We start from the raw sequence: 14,097 nt of genomic DNA on the forward strand, positions 1-14,097 counted from the left end.
CGTTTTTAATTAGTGTACGCGTGTTTATGGATCCTAGAAGAACTCTGCTAAGTCTCTTCCTAATGATTTGCCGTTTTATGGGGGCAATAAAATTTCTTTTCAAGGCGTTTCTGCCAGGCGCGATAGCGGATGGATCGCTCGTAACGTTACGAACCTCGGAACGAAGTTTCGACGATGGCATAGGTGGGATAAATTTGGAACGACCGTCTCGGACGAAACACGCCTGTGTGTTTTATGTTAGTTCCGCAGTCAGTTTCGCTTTCCCAACGTTGCGACGGGGAACTTGATAAATCGCGACGTTTAACGCGAACGGTGAACGAAAAAAAGACCACCATTCAGACGGTATCTTTTTTTCGTTTTCCGTTTCTTATTAACACGCTTTGTCACGTGCCGCCCCGATGTTCCGCGTAAATAACAAGTTTGTTCGACGAACGAATCTGTTTTTCTAACAACAGCCGTGAAAAAAAAAACGGAGGTGAAATAAACTGGAATTGGTGCAGTCTCTCGTTTCTTCTGCAGCATCGAGTACCAGAGGTGTATTTATGGGATTTCGTAGGTGAAACAGTGTTGAATTTACAAGCAGAGACAGCAGACGCAAGAAAAGACTCGACTATAATCGATATCGTTACTATTTCTGTACAATCTATCATCTTTTAAAGCTGTTTCGCGAACTTTCAGCTCTAAAACAGTGTTCAATGCGCTAGAAACGGTCTGACTGTGGAATTCTAAATACACAAAGGACTAAAATAAACTGGAGAAGAATTGGCATGATTCCTTCTCTCTTCAGATGGATTATTCCATAAAAATTTGATGCTAGAAAGCGGTACTCAGGGCAGAAGAAGAAAGAAGAAACTAGCAACAATCACTGAGGAAGCGAATTCAGATTACAGTGCAGTGGAATGCAATCGCGCGATCGGGAAATATCGAGGGTCGGACGTGTAAAGAAAGGGATTTGAGAAATGACGACGAACAGAGCCGAGGAGGGCATGTAAGGCGAGAGAGGGTGCTTCGAAGCGGAAAGCACGATGCCACGCTCGCGACCGGAAACGTTCGAGCTGGTGGTCGAGCCCGAGAAGCCCTCCAAGTGCATCGGGTTCTTGCGTTTCCTCTGGAAGTTCTTCAGATGCGTTTTCTCCCACGTGTCGTTGGTCTCTTTGGTCGTGCTGTACTGCTTGATCGGCGCGTACGCGTTCGAGGCCCTCGAAGCAGCCCACGAGAAGGAGGTGAGCGGTGGAAATTCGTTTTCTCCACCTGAAATTGGCGACAATCACTATCCAAAGTACCTTCATCTTCTAAGGTTCAGAGAATCGAACGTATGAAAGCCAGAATATTAATAAATCCGGAAACCTGAAGACGCTAAAGATTCTCGTTCGAGAATTGACGAGCAATTCCTAGAAACTCCCACAATTTTTATGAAACGTTGACGAGTAAAGAAACGTGCTCAGCTTTCTCACAGCTTTCCTAGCTCTTTAATTCTTTCTCTTTCAGTCGTTTCACTCTTTTCTTCTCCTCCCTGCCAATTTTCTCGATCATTTCAGATAAAGAAAAGCATCAAAGACATCCGAGGCAACGTCGCGGAGCAGCTATGGAAGATCACCAAGGAGGTGGAGGTCCTGATTCGCGAAAATTGGACGGACAAGGCGTTACGTGAATTAAAGGTGTCCGTCGTCCCATTCGTGTTCGACGGCGACGACGACTGGGACACTCGAATTTTCTCCAGTTTCACGATCCCTTTTCCTCTGCGCAGAGCTTCGAGAACAACCTCGTGTGGATGATGGAAAAGGAGGGCTGGGATGGCAGCGAAGGTGAGGACGACATCCAGTGGACCTTTGCTGGTGCACTATTTTATTCCATCGTGGTCATCACCACCATTGGTGAGTTTAAAGAAGAAACGACTATCTTCTAGTAGAAGCTATCTTCTAATGAATAGCAATACCGCAAAAGGATTAAAGTAAACGCTTATACTAAGGCTGGAAGAATAGCATAATTGAAACTAATTACTGGTAATAAAATTACAAGTAATATCTTGGAAGAGAATCGTGTAATAATGTCAAGAGAGAGCGCTCGTTTTACACGGAAAAAGAAGAATTATGCCTCGTTATCTTTGGTACTTTTTCTTAAATTCTTCACGGTTCTCTTAGTAGTTCGCCACGACAGATTGTTTGACAGCGTGTTCCGCGGCTAAAAATACAGGGGAATGCTTGATTGATTTGCTGGACGGTCTAAATACACATTTCAGAACGTCGATAGCAATTTGTCTTCAATGTATTCGCATTAACAGAAAATTATCCAACGTTTCAAACTAAATCCTAAATAAAATCCATCTCTCAGCATCTCTAAAAATATTCAACACCTGTTAATGCTACCGTTTCCCTGATAGTTTTTTTTAAATTTCAATTCGAATTTCAGTCAAGATAGAAAATAAAAAAAAAAAAATAAAAAAGTGAAATGCATAGCGAAGATCCCTGTAGAACTAAAAGGTTTACGCTTTAATATCTTCTACCGAATTTCTTCTCTCTTGTACCATTTTAAACAACCCTCTTCCTATGCACATTCTTTCACACCTCTCTCATACTTTTCTCATCACATGCTCGCTCTCTTCGCACACTTTTTCCATTAAATATCCTTGCATACATTACTCTTTGCCTTAACTAAAATTCGTTGCTCTTCTCTACATCCTCGTTAACCCTTCCCAGCCCCTTTTAGTCGCCTCTTACGACAAGCAGGGGATACTGTGGGTGTATTCTGATCCCCACCGCACAGGGATAGAAATAAACGGCTTAATAAGCGCCTATCACGAATGGGACTTAAGCTTTCTCATCCGCGCTCGTGTCCTCCGTCTGATTTCTCTTCAACGACCGGCTGTAAAGATCGTAGTCGTTGTAGTCGTTATTCTGCTCGTATGGATTTCCATAGGGTCGTTGGTAGGGGTTCGAATTCTCCCCTGGAAAATTATAATTTCCAGGGTATCTGTTGCCAGCGATGAATCCTGCGTTTGGCCTTCGATTGCCATAGTAATTGGGTGGGCGTCCAAACGTTTCTGGCCCGTTCTTATTTGGGATACCCTAAAATTTACGATGACGAGTATCATTTCCATTGCTCTTAAGTGCAAACGATTAAGATTCTACGCAACAAATTTCTGAAATCTATCACTATTAAGAATTGTCAGATATACTGGATATGCTGGATACGATCCTGTTTCGCCATACTGTCCAGAAACCAACGCTGGATACTTCCTGCTGTTGAAACAGCAATACTTCTTGTCCTTCGAACAGGATCCCTACGAAGACACGACTAAAGACGTTAAACCTACATCGAACTTCGCTGTCATTCTACGTGCACACGATGTTACTTACGAATTTCAATCCAGCGGAGGGACAATTGAAGCTGTATCTACATCTGCAAGTGTCGTATTCCCGATATCGAGGATCGTCCTTCATCCAAGAGGGCAGAAAGCCTCCGTTCGCCGCGCCTTCGTCGATACTTTCCACATAGGGAGGTCTGAGAGAACGAAATTTTCATCGTCAGAATTCGATCAATCTACGATTGAGTAATTCTACGTCTGGCAATTAATGTTACGCGCGCGTTTGGTAATAGAAAAGGAGTCGATCGATCGTCCAAAGACATTCGATCACAGATCAAGGGGTCCCAAGAGCCAGAGGTACGCGTTTGATGTTGAGAAATTTAAATTCCACGCGTGTCGTCGATAAAGCGAGTTGGTATCGAAATACTCCTCGGTGTGTCCAGTGTCTGTAACAGGAACTCGTTGACAAAACCCCGTTCGACGGCGCTTTTCATAAAACCTCGACGCCGGTCCAGGTTATTTCGGTCGCACAAAGCCAATCAACATCGGGGACGGGATCGTCGAAAACGGACTTACTGGGTCGGAAAACACCGGGAAGATACGAATACCTTTTTATAATGCCGGTCGGCCCGCCAGGACCGACAAGAACTCCTTTGTTGCCAGGATACGATGCCGGCACAATGGGTCTACTGTTAGGACCGTACGGTCCCGTATTTTGTGGTCTAAATCCTATCAAAGGTCTCTCGTTGTCGAAATCTTCGGGGCTCTCGTTCACCAGGTACCTAGAACTGAACGAACCAGACCGTATTTCCCTTAATTTCGCCCCGTCCTCCCGTCTTTCGAGTTCCTACGGTGGTTTCCTTTGTGGAGGACCAAGGGGACATTCCTCCGCGACATATTGGTAACCGTGGCGATTTTTGAGACGGTCCAGTGGCCTCGTGATTCTCAAAATATCTCGTATCAAATTTTCTGTCGTTATTTCACTCGTTTTTTAATTTTCCTCCTGGAACGTCATCGTGAAATGCATTCGAGGGTTGTCGAGGGGATCGAATTGGCTGATTATACGTCCTCCACTTCGGAACTCTCGTTTAACGAATTTAATCCAGCAATTCGGGTCCAAAAATTGGAATGAAAATTAAAATGGCAAGTGTTTCATTCTCGAGGGATCTTAAAATCGAACGAACCTCGGTTTTGTAATCTTCGCGTCGTCTCCGTCCTTCCACACCCATCCATCCTCTTCAGCGGTTACCACAGCCACGACGGTGCACCAGAGTAGCACCAGAACGGACATTGCTCGGCTGTCGTTTCACGGAATACGCGTAATCTCGGATGAAGGGGCCGTTGTCGGTCAGCTTCACGAATATCGCCGACAGTGGACTAAAACGAGAGTGAAAGTGAATCCTGTCTTTATATACGCACTCGTTCGAAGGTGAACGCACTGTGTTGCTCGCTTCGAGGCCCCCACGATCGCGATCGAGGATCAACGGGGTGATTCAACCCTCGAGAGTCTCGTTTTAATGGTACCAAGTGTTTCATTCAGAGGAACTAGGGTCAGAGACCCTCCAATGCTGAAATTATGGTACCAAAATGGAGTCTTTACAAGTGTCCAAAGACTTAACATCATCAAATCATTATTAAAATTGTTTTTATAGAATTTTAACAGCTAATCTGATTTTCTTTGGATTATTCTAATTGAGATTATGAAAACGATAAGAATCGTGGATTTTGATGTTTCTTTTAAAAATTGAGAAAACGTTGCGCATCGACACCAATGGCGAGCCTTGAGGTTCGTCATCGTGAATAAAAAAAAAACTGGGAAATGCTTTCGCGAGACGCGTGTACGTAACCGGTCGAGCGACGTAATACATAAACGCACGTGGGTGCATTACATGGAAACGAGCGTTCCTCGAGGTTGTCCTTCGATCTGGGAAAATCCGTCGGCTCTGGTAGAAGGAGAAGGTGGTTCCATTACAGGTGGTTCTCTGGCCTCTTTCTTGGGACGTGACCCAACAGAATGACGTAACACCGCGATTCCTTCGACTGCCACTATTTACCAAGCAGAAATCCAGTCAACGATTCTTCATTTTCTACCAAAAATCGTAAAACCATTCCTCTACTTTTTTAGCAGCTTCCTTTGAGTTTCTCGAACTTCTACAACCCCTAATAGCAATTTTTCTCCAGTCGTGTACACGTGTATTACAATTAAAAATTCGAGAGAGTTGATCTTAAAACCATTTCACTATTTTTTAGCAACTTCCTTTGAATTTCTCAAACTTCTACAATCCTTAATAGCATTTTTTATACAATCGTGTACACGCGTATTACAATTGCAAGATTTGAGAGAGTTGAAAATTAGAAAAGATCGTGAAGAAAGCTCACTATCTATCGTGAGAGAGTCAAAAATTAGAAAAGATTGCGAGAAAAGCTCACGATGTCCTGGGCAACCTCGTCGAAGGGAAGAGGCGCGCGATCGAACGAAAATTCAATGATCAAGGTCATTTCCACCGGAGAACGGGCTGGCCAACGAGGAAAATTCACTTCTCCGCCGGGACAGGAAGCCACTGCCGCCTCCTAATTCGTTTCCCGACGATTTTTACGTCGCCTCGTCGACCAACGATCTCGTCGATTAACCGTTTCACCGGTCACGCGGTGAAAAGGGGCGGTTAAATTTGTTACGCGCGCGGCGAACACCCCCTCGAGATTAACCGGACGAGGGAAATTGCCGGATTCCTCCCTCCAAACACCGCTGACGAAGAGTAAACGAGGCTCTACGAGATGTTTCCTCTCTTTTTTCACCGCCTCGAGAAGCGTATCTCACGCGAGGGGGTGGGAAGATTAATATTGTAAGGGATACTTTAGTTTCCTTGCGAGTTCCATCGATAGACATCGTCGATGTTTAATCCTCCCCGTCGAGAACGATTCTTTCAGAGTTTCAAATATTTATCTACAGTAAATCATCCCTTTAGGTATTAACCCTTTAATGATTCGCTTCTTGGGGGTTGAATTTTGCGAGGAAGCGTTGTGAGATCAGCATTAGAAGGTAATTCGAATTTTCAACCCCCATATAAATATAATCTCGACGTAATTCTATACAAATTTTGCAATTCGAGTTCGTTCGAGTACTTAATGCTTCACAAAGGTAATTATTCTGCGAGTGAAACGCGAAAAACATGTCGAACAAAGGTGTGCAACGCGTGGCTGAGTCGCGTTCCGAAATCCAGTCTTCGCGCTCGATCGATCGTTCCTCGCCCACTTCCGCCGGATACGTACAATCTTCTTCGTCCACGTACTCTCACTTTTTCGATCGTTCGCTCGAAAACGAGATAGTCGAGACAGAAAGAACTGGAAGAATTTGCTTCGACTGACCAATGACTCGACAGAGGATAAAAAAGTATCGTTATGACTGTATTATACTTTTAAAAGACTCTGACTGTTTCATTTAATCGTCTCGAGTGAGAAATCGAGTCGTTTCAAGATCAGAAAAAAACGAAAGGCGATCGTGTGCAATGTTTGCATCATGAATCGTTAATTAGAGAGATTTGAACGTACAGGAAAGATCAGAGGATTAGGAACAAATATGGGGATCGTAAAAAGTGTTCGAAGGCGGGATGACCTTGACCCAGACTCCAGGATGGACTCAGAGAGACGAAGAATGGGTTCTTATTGCGAAATTACTGGAGGCTGAGCTGGCCTCGACGATTCTTCCGAATATTCCAACAGACGACCTTGAAAATATTTGCACAAGGCTCTCCTCGAACCTTGAGCAATTTGAATAGGCAATTAATTACTTGGGACCTCTTTCTCAGAGACTGGTCGAGTCTGTCAGCCTTGTTGTTATTCTAATTACCTACCATCGCTCTAGACTCTTCAGAAACCAAATAAAACGTAATAGCTTAATTTTAAATTTATTTTCAAGGAACTTGAAAGCCTAAAAACCTCAAATTTCTTCTGTAAAACACACTAGTTCGAAATTAAAGAAGGTTTGCTTACGAAAATAAGTGGAAAATGGGGAATCGTTGAGAATGATCGGCTCGATGGTAAATCGCAATGGTAACTTTTGACTAGGGAGAATTAATTCTGCGTCACGCGAACGGGAAATTACGCAAGGCTAATCGAGGGTTCCTCCACGCTAGGGTACGGCCACATCGCCCCAAAGACGAAGAATGGAAAAGTGGTGACCATATTCTATGCCATCGTGGGGATTCCTCTGATGTTGCTCTGCCTCTCGAACATCGGTGACATTATGGCGTCGAGTTTCAGGTAACCGATCCACCACGAGGCGCACTTGTCTTTAAGCTTCCTAATGCTTTCAACAATACACAAAGCCAACAGTCTTCGAAACCATAAGAAAGATTATTTTCATCCTGAGAATGAAATCGAAAACTTCACTAAATACTTATTAATTATAATTTATATTCGAGTAGAATAGTTCAAAGTACTCCAAAATTCATTTTGCGTTTATTGCAGATTTTTGTATTGGCGGGTCTGCTGTTACATTTGCACGAAACCACCAAGAAAGAGGCGAACGCGATCGCATTTCACCAGATCGTACTCCACGCGACAACCAGGGTACTAATTAAACTTGTTTTCAATATAAAAAACAAATCTATTTCGATATAGAAAGGAGAGTTGGTAAGAAAAGTGAATTTTTGTAAAGACGATACGCCAGGAGCAGACCTGGCTTCCGGCGGTCCATCAGGACTAGCGAAAGGTCTGCAGACTCTGCGTTGGGCTTGTCTGAAAGCCTCCCCAGGTCGTCGTACATTGACGCGGATTACAGGTACTCTCTTTTATTCCACACAATTCCACGAGTTGACAAAAATTCCAAATACGACTCAACCCGTTAGGATCATAAAAAATTTGGACAATAAAAAAAAGCAAATACTTCGTCAACCCTTCTTCTACAAGCCTCTCACTTCTATTACTCCCTCAAAGGATTAAACAGAGATATAAATTTCTTCGCAATGATTTCAGCTTCGATTGGAATACTCGTACAATAATTCTATTACCAAATCGAACGTATTACCTTCTCCTCGTGTTCGAATCAAATTATCCAAATATTATTCGTACGATTATCATTTATGGTAATTAAGTGCGTTAAAGCGAATATACGTTTGCGAGTATAATTTCGCGTGCGGATATACCAAAAGTAACGATTCTCCCAGCATAAATCAGACGTGTGTTTGTTTCAATCGAGATACAACCCACGTCGATACGAGGAGGGCGAGCAGAGACGCGGAAGGCTCTCTTATCCACCCCAGGGGAACCCAAGTTTTGGATTCAAGTCGTCGACGGTGTCCAGATACTCGGATCTTCCTGTAACGAGGTCGACCAGAGGTACGTATGGACAACGTTCCACGCGATATCTCTCACGGTGAACGAGTGATTTTCTAAATGAGAATGGCATTCAGCCAGCCCGAGGATGACCACGCAATCGTTGGACAGGAAGCTGGTGATGCGCACGCCGAACGACTATGACCGTTCCTCGGTTTTGTGCAACAGATACGCGTTGGACGAACTGGAGGACGAGCTAAGAAGATGGCAGGCTTCCGCCGGAAACAAAGGTGGCCTCATCGCGACACAAATAGAGAATTGACTAAGCAGATTTTCAATTATTTCGAGCCACTGCTCGTAATTTCTAAACTGAATTTTGATTCATAAATATTCAACCGGACAGTAATTGGATCGTGTTATTTATACGCGTCTTTGAGACACGCGATGATTGATTTTAATGAACATCTGCTGGTTACTTGTAGCGGATGATACGAGTAAATCACAACAGGAAGTGGAACCAAGGAACATAGCTGAGAATGGCGAGAAGCAAGTTCCGTTAGTGACCAGATCGTTGCCCAGAAGATGCTTGTCCGTGGACGACGCGAGCAACGATTACAGGACGAACCTGGAACCACCTCTGCGACCGTCTTCGATCTACTTGGAAATAGAAAACTCGAGGAGGTCTCAGATCTCGAGGGCCAAACGTTACAGAAGTAATTATCCTGTTGGTAAGCAGCGTTTCTCTCGACGAATCTTCGCTAATTTTACTTCAGTTTCGTGCGTTTAATTTTCTCTGATCTTTGCGGGGGAGAGAAGCTCGATCTTACAGACGAGAGACGCTATCGTCGGACATGATGTCCCAAACAGGATTCTCCACGCAAAGACAAGCATACTTGGACGACTTTGAGTCCGATTACGAGTATTATGGCAACGAGGATCAAGAAAGACAGCCTATAAAGCCGGTACCAATATGGCTGTGCGTGTTCCTGGTGGTCAGCTACATTTTTGGCGGCGCCTTCCTGTTCAGCGCCTGGGAGCACTGGCCTTTTCTCGATTCTGCTTATTTCTGCTTTATCACACTCACTACTATCGGTTAGTAAAGATATTCTTAATTCTTAACATGTTCTCTGTCATTTTTAATTTTATTAAATTCCATAAGAAGCTTTGTTAACCTTTGAATGAAGTAGTTACGAATCGTGGAACGCGTTCTGAATTTATGGCGAACGAGGCACGACAAAGGATTCAGTGCGCAACGTCGCAATCAATTATAAGTGAACCCAGCGAGGTGTGCCGGGTGGTAGCGTTTAACTGAATCCACTTACAATCCCGTCCTAACAGAATCTACTTAAAATCTCGGCCAAGCTGAATCTACTTAAAATTCCGCCGCGGCTGAATCTACTTACAATGCCTGGGCCAGCTGACTCTACAACTAGCCGGATCGCCCTGGCCTTTGTTGGCCCACCCTAGCCGCAATTCGAGAGTGGTCCGTAAATGAAGAAAAAATGAGATTTCGATGGGAACGATTCGGAGAAAATGGTCGTACCTTTGCAACACCTCCTCAGACGCGACTTAAGGATCAAACTTGCTAAATAAGATTATTTTTAATAATGCAAATTTCTCAATTTCTCTCTGGATTTCAGAATTTCTCTGTGGAAGTACAAACGGATATAAATAAAAATCGCAACAGCTTCTCGAACGCGAGCCAAGCCTCAAACTTGCTAAATATTACATTTAACAATGCAAATTTCTCATGTGAAAGTACAAATGGATATAAATGAAAATTGCAACACCTTTTCGAACGCAAGCCAAGCCTCAAACTTACTAAATAAGATTACTTATAATTTCTGCAAATTTCTCACGTGAAAGTATAAACGGATACAAATAAAAATAAAGATCGATAAACAATACTGGCTACGTATCAATATCGATTCTGGCCATTCTCTGGCTTCTCGTTACCACAGAAAAGACAAGCTGAAACGCTGAGAATTTCGATTTCGACTCTGTGTTTCAGGATTCGGCGACTACGTACCGGCGTACAAGTTGGACGCGCACAAAGGGATCGCGGTTTGCTCGTTGTACTTGTTATTTGGAATTGCTTTGCTGGCGATGAGCTTTAATCTGGTGCAAGAGGAGGTCATCAACAATGTGAAGAACGTCGCGAAGAGGCTCGGGATCATCAAAGAGAGTGACGACGAGGAAGATGCCGACGACTACGACGCGTACGACGTCGAATACAACGACGAGGTCGACAACGAGCTCGAGGGCTACGCCCTCGATACCCCTCGACGTCACTCGATGGCTAGAAACGTTCGCGGAATTTCCGTCACGTAGCCAACGCCGCGCTCCGAATTTCTTTTCATTCATGAAAAACCTCCGCGTCTATTTCCACCCTTTCTCGTCCTTCGCCATCTTTCTTCATCCCTCTGCTCGTAATTAAACCCGTTCGAATGAGACTCCTCGCGATTGTTGCTCAAAATGATAAAGAACAGAACGAGAGGCGCACCAGAAAATGATTGAGGGTTGAGAATGGAGGAGGTTTCACGGGTTTCATTCGAAATTGCTGGCAAGAAGGGAGGGCAGTGAAAGACTCAGAAATTCACTGGCTTCTTTTCATTGAATTTTCGAAAGGAAAAATTGTTCGATCAACACCTGTAAAGAAAGTAACCGCGATGAGAACGTTGTACGATTGTGAAATAATTATCGACCGGAGAAGGAATTTTTTATTTACATTCATAGAGTGCAACGATTGAAAAGTGAACCTGGTCACGCACTCTTTCGCAACACGAGCAGCGTGCAACTGGGCTGGGAAAACCCTTGCATCGATTCTGGAGTTCCCCATCCGACAACGAACGCAATCAGCACGTCGAATTCCCTTTCTCTTATTCATTATCCCTGCAGAGGCATTAGCCGAGTCCAATGCTTCTCGATTTTCGTAGAAGAAAACAATTCGCTGGTTCGATTTAAGAAACAGGCGATACTTTATTGTACGCGCCCCGTGGATGAAACGAAGGAAAGGGAAACAACTAAAATGGGAAGACAGCGGAACGCAGATCGCGAAAGGTCAAGGTTCAACGAGTGACTCCACTCGAGATCTCTGGAAATATGAAAATTCCTTGGAACGCATGCAAACTTAACAACTAAAAGCTTCGTTGTATCGCATAAAGTTAATTAAAACCGATAAAGTAAACAGAAGAAATTATAATATTCTTGTACCAAACCAAACGCTGGAAAAATTACAACATTCCTCGCAGCCAACATCAACAAACTTTGATTTCTTTAAACTACAGCATTTTTAAATCTAATTTTGTCGTATAAACAGAGGTACGAATCATTTAAAAGAGTTAATAAGCAGTTAATCAAGTGAAAAGATGAAAGGAAACGCGAAAAATTTGGCAGCTACTGGACAACACGTAAATAAGGTAGGAATGGTCGCTCGCATGTGACAGAGGCTTTCTACCGGGTGTCTATGAAGTCGAGACTCTGGTCAGGGACGAGCAGCGTTTGATCCGATTATTTTTAGAGTCGCGCTATTTTCAGTCGACGTGTCGAACCGAGCACGGAATCAGTGCACGAGGGAGCCTCGAGGAAGCGGCTCGTTTTCACGCGATTCACCGTGACGATCGCGAGAAATCGGCTGGAACAGGTGCTGGCAAGTCCGCCAGCGTCGCGTGTTACGAAAAATCGCAGTTGCGCCATTCGAACGAATGAAATAATGACGTCGAGCGACTAGATCGACGAACGATCGCTGTACGATCTTAATTAACGCTCGATCGAGCAAAAATCAGAGTTTGCGAATCGAGCGCTGCTTAATTGGGTGAAAACAGTAGCAAAATCGATGTCCACGAGGAAGATTTCGTGGTGAATCGCAGGACGAGTTATTTTGGAAAATCTGCGAGAGATCAGAGTGAAATCGATATTTGAAATTGAAAAGAGATTCATTCTCTTCTTTGTACAGTGGAGAATTTAAAAAATCGTTCGAGTTCGACGTTTGAAGTTGGTGTTCGAGTAACTCGGTGCGCATCGTTCTCCGTGGCTGTTCAAACAGCTGGACTCGGTCCAAGCGTTCGATTTTTAAAAAATCGATGCTCAGCTGATCGATCTGCGAAGAATCTCGATCGTTCTTAAACAGCAGAGAGTAGTGTTTCGCGAGATGTGAAGAGATCGCTGAAAATCGAATATCTTCGGGGCGGGAAGATGATTAACAAGAAGAAACGTGGAACACCGCGACGAATGGATCCCGCGGCACGTGTCAACACGTGGCGCGCCGTCTCGACAGAGTGTCTAACCGAAAGCCTCAGACGAGTCTATATTTAAAGTACCGCGAAACCAGCGGAAAAACAAATTGTCTCGCAGAATTTCGCGGAAACGTGAAAAAAATGGAAGAAACGAGATAAATATTCGACCCAATACACAAGAGCAAGTCGAGAGACGAACGCGAACATTTAAAAGCTCCACGATTCACAAATTAGCTAAATCAGTGTGAAAAAGTTCATGAAAAACATATAGTGATGCACTATATAGTGTTTCAGAATTTCTAAAAAAAATTTATCATATTAAAACGACGTTCGACAGAGTTGAATGCCTGGGGTGCGCGACAAAATATCTGATTTACGCTGAGGGTTGATAGAATTTCAAATTGAAATTGCAACTCGCAGTCGATCGTTCTTAGCCAGATTGGCAATGGGCTGACAATAGGATTCGTTAAGTCGTTTTCGATTCCTGAAGGATCGTGGACAAAGTCGGTATCAAGGACTCGTATCGAGCGGTATAATTCGAGGGGGCGGCTGATACGGGGGCGATACCGTTTCCTATCAAACGCGAGCGTGTAATTTCGCGATCGCGCCGGGTCAGCGATCGCGTATAATCGTAAGCGCCCCTTTTTAGCATTCGACCGTGTGTCTCCCCCCCATTAATCTATCTGGGACGGATCGCGCGGGGATCGAACGAGTGCCAGCCAGTTCTCCAGCGTCTTTTATCCAGGAGGAACCAGAGAATCGTCCGTGGAAGTAGATTGGAAGGAATTGGACAACCCTTTCTTTGGGGTAGGTTAACGAAGGGAATAATCGCATCGAAAGAAATTATGATACGCAGCGAACTGATCAAAGATCTTATTAACCCCTATCGAATCACAAATTACGTTCACCAAAGAAAAAAAAAAAGAAATTCTTTCTGAAGAAATAAAACTCTGCTATAAACGAACTCGTGTTACGCGCGCTCTATCGAAGCAGTGTTGCTGGAGGGTAGTAACATAAAAAGTACTGGTGTCTACAACACCCTCGACTCTCGCAACAATGACGCGATCGCCGGATTTTTACGGCAACGATCGTTCGAAACGATGTTGAAAAACGAGCCGCGGTGCTATTACCGGATTACGCAGATCCACGAAAAGGCCTGCTAAAAGTCTGTCTAAACCTCATCCTAAACGCGCACTTGTATAGCCCATTACATCGGGAGAAAAATGCCGTAACTCGGGACTGTTTGTTTGACACGTTCGACGGCCAGCGAAACGAGAAGGGTGG

At 44.0% G+C, this 14,097-nt stretch overlaps 2 protein-coding genes across 3 annotated transcripts; one reads left to right on the forward strand and one right to left on the reverse strand.

The window, feature by feature from the left end:
• Positions 1-880: 880 nt before the first annotated feature.
• Positions 881-10,939, forward strand: Galene (potassium two pore domain channel subfamily K member galene). Of its 2 annotated transcripts, none has more exons than XM_076905497.1 (11): positions 881-1,223; positions 1,539-1,658; positions 1,748-1,874; positions 7,438-7,564; positions 7,772-7,873; positions 7,962-8,084; positions 8,502-8,641; positions 8,716-8,868; positions 9,061-9,306; positions 9,392-9,670; positions 10,590-10,939. In XM_076905497.1, the coding sequence occupies exons 1-11, from the start codon at positions 1,026-1,028 to the stop codon at positions 10,907-10,909; spliced, it is 1,935 nt and encodes a 644-aa protein (XP_076761612.1). In that variant the 5' UTR covers positions 881-1,025; the 3' UTR covers positions 10,910-10,939. The 2 variants fall into 2 exon arrangements, with proteins under 2 accessions (XP_076761612.1, XP_076761613.1); XM_076905498.1 differs by having other exon boundaries at positions 9,395-9,670.
• Positions 2,573-4,595, reverse strand: LOC143429918 (uncharacterized). The gene is made up of 5 exons (XM_076905771.1): positions 4,489-4,595; positions 3,913-4,092; positions 3,357-3,501; positions 3,176-3,280; positions 2,573-3,065 (listed from the first exon to the last, which is right to left on the reverse strand). The coding sequence occupies exons 1-5, from the start codon at positions 4,593-4,595 to the stop codon at positions 2,808-2,810; spliced, it is 795 nt and encodes a 264-aa protein (XP_076761886.1). The 3' UTR covers positions 2,573-2,807.
• Positions 10,940-14,097: the final 3,158 nt, after the last annotated feature.

The sequence above is a fragment of the Xylocopa sonorina genome, chromosome 12 (genome assembly GCF_050948175.1).
Source record: "Xylocopa sonorina isolate GNS202 chromosome 12, iyXylSono1_principal, whole genome shotgun sequence".
NCBI lineage: Eukaryota > Metazoa > Arthropoda > Insecta > Hymenoptera > Apidae > Xylocopa > Xylocopa sonorina.

Coding starts and splice junctions, on each gene's coding strand:
- Galene (XM_076905497.1), top strand. CDS start 1,026: ATGCCACGCTCGCGACCGGAAACGTTCGAGCTGGTGGTCGAGCCCGAG. Junction 1,875..7,437: donor CGTGGTCATCACCACCATTG/GTGAGTTTAAAG, acceptor CCTCCACGCTAG/GGTACGGCCACATCGCCCCA. Junction 9,671..10,589: donor TATCACACTCACTACTATCG/GTTAGTAAAGAT, acceptor TCTGTGTTTCAG/GATTCGGCGACTACGTACCG.
- LOC143429918 (XM_076905771.1), bottom strand. CDS start 4,595: ATGTCCGTTCTGGTGCTACTCTGGTGCACCGTCGTGGCTGTGGTAACC. Junction 4,093..4,488: donor GCGAAGATTACAAAACCGAG/GTTCGTTCGATT, acceptor TGGTTCGTTCAG/TTCTAGGTACCTGGTGAACG. Junction 3,066..3,175: donor GATCGTATCCAGCATATCCA/GTATATCTGACA, acceptor CGTAAATTTTAG/GGTATCCCAAATAAGAACGG.